This window comes from Nanorana parkeri, unplaced genomic scaffold, assembly GCF_000935625.1.
Source record: "Nanorana parkeri isolate BGI_ZX_2015 unplaced genomic scaffold, ASM93562v1 scaffold1316, whole genome shotgun sequence".
In the NCBI taxonomy this organism is placed as follows: Eukaryota; Metazoa; Chordata; class Amphibia; order Anura; family Dicroglossidae; genus Nanorana; species Nanorana parkeri.
The window spans coordinates 306,392-307,120 of record NW_017307584.1 but is presented as its reverse complement, the minus strand read 5'-3'; the positions used below and the strand labels follow the sequence as shown (position 1 = coordinate 307,120).

Below are 729 nucleotides of genomic sequence, written 5' to 3'. Positions count from 1 at the left end.
GTCCTGGCTCTGCGGAGGGAGGGGCGTCCTGGCTCTGCGGAGGGAGGGGCGTCCTGGCTCTGCGGAGGGAGGGGCGTCCTGGCTCTGCGGAGGGAGGGGCGTCCTGGCTCTCTGGGGGGTGGGGCGTCCTGGCTCTCTGGGGGGTGGGGCGTCCTGGCCCTGTTGGCTGTCAGGGTGTAACATGTTCTTGTCTCCTGCAGATGAAGTTGTACTCGGAGCTGAACAAGATTGAAGGAAGTTTGTGTGAACTGAAGAGGTTACAGCGGCCTTGTGAGGACAATGGAAGATATTCTATTGAAGTTCTGGAACTTTATTGATTTGATGGACATTGGTGCAGTATGTGCACAGGGCGGGGGAGGGGGCATTTGTCTGATGTGAACAGGAGAAGATTTGGTGCCTGGAAATGTTTGGATTTGTTTAACAAAAAGATCTAATTTCTTGACTCCTTCTGCCTCGTGTGTTTCTTTTCCTATTGGACGTGCGGGGCCCCCGGGTATCGTTATATACCGTGCTGAGACTCCAGTCAGTGTACCGGTGCCGGGACATGCGGTACTCTGGGGTAAACAGTGCACGACGTTGCACCCACCACATACTGATCATGGGCGCAATGCTCTGCAGGCTGGAACGCACATTTTATTTTATTTGATCCTTATTGTTGCGTTTATTAAATTTTTCCATAACGTGGAACGTACCTTTAAAAAAACAGAGGGGGGGGGGGGGAATTCCCCG

The 729-nt window shown here is 53.2% G+C and overlaps 1 protein-coding gene across 1 annotated transcript in view; it reads left to right on the top strand.

The window, feature by feature from the left end:
• NOL11 (nucleolar protein 11) overlaps positions 1 to 356 on the top strand; it is a 19,382-nt gene extending 19,026 nt beyond the window's left edge. Inside the window, exon 18 of the mRNA XM_018569274.1 lies at positions 201 to 356. Coding sequence (XP_018424776.1) covers positions 201 to 317 — 117 coding nt within the window. The 3' untranslated portion in view covers positions 318 to 356. The remainder of the gene's footprint in view (positions 1 to 200) is intronic.
• The last annotated feature ends 373 nt before the right edge of the window (positions 357 to 729 follow it).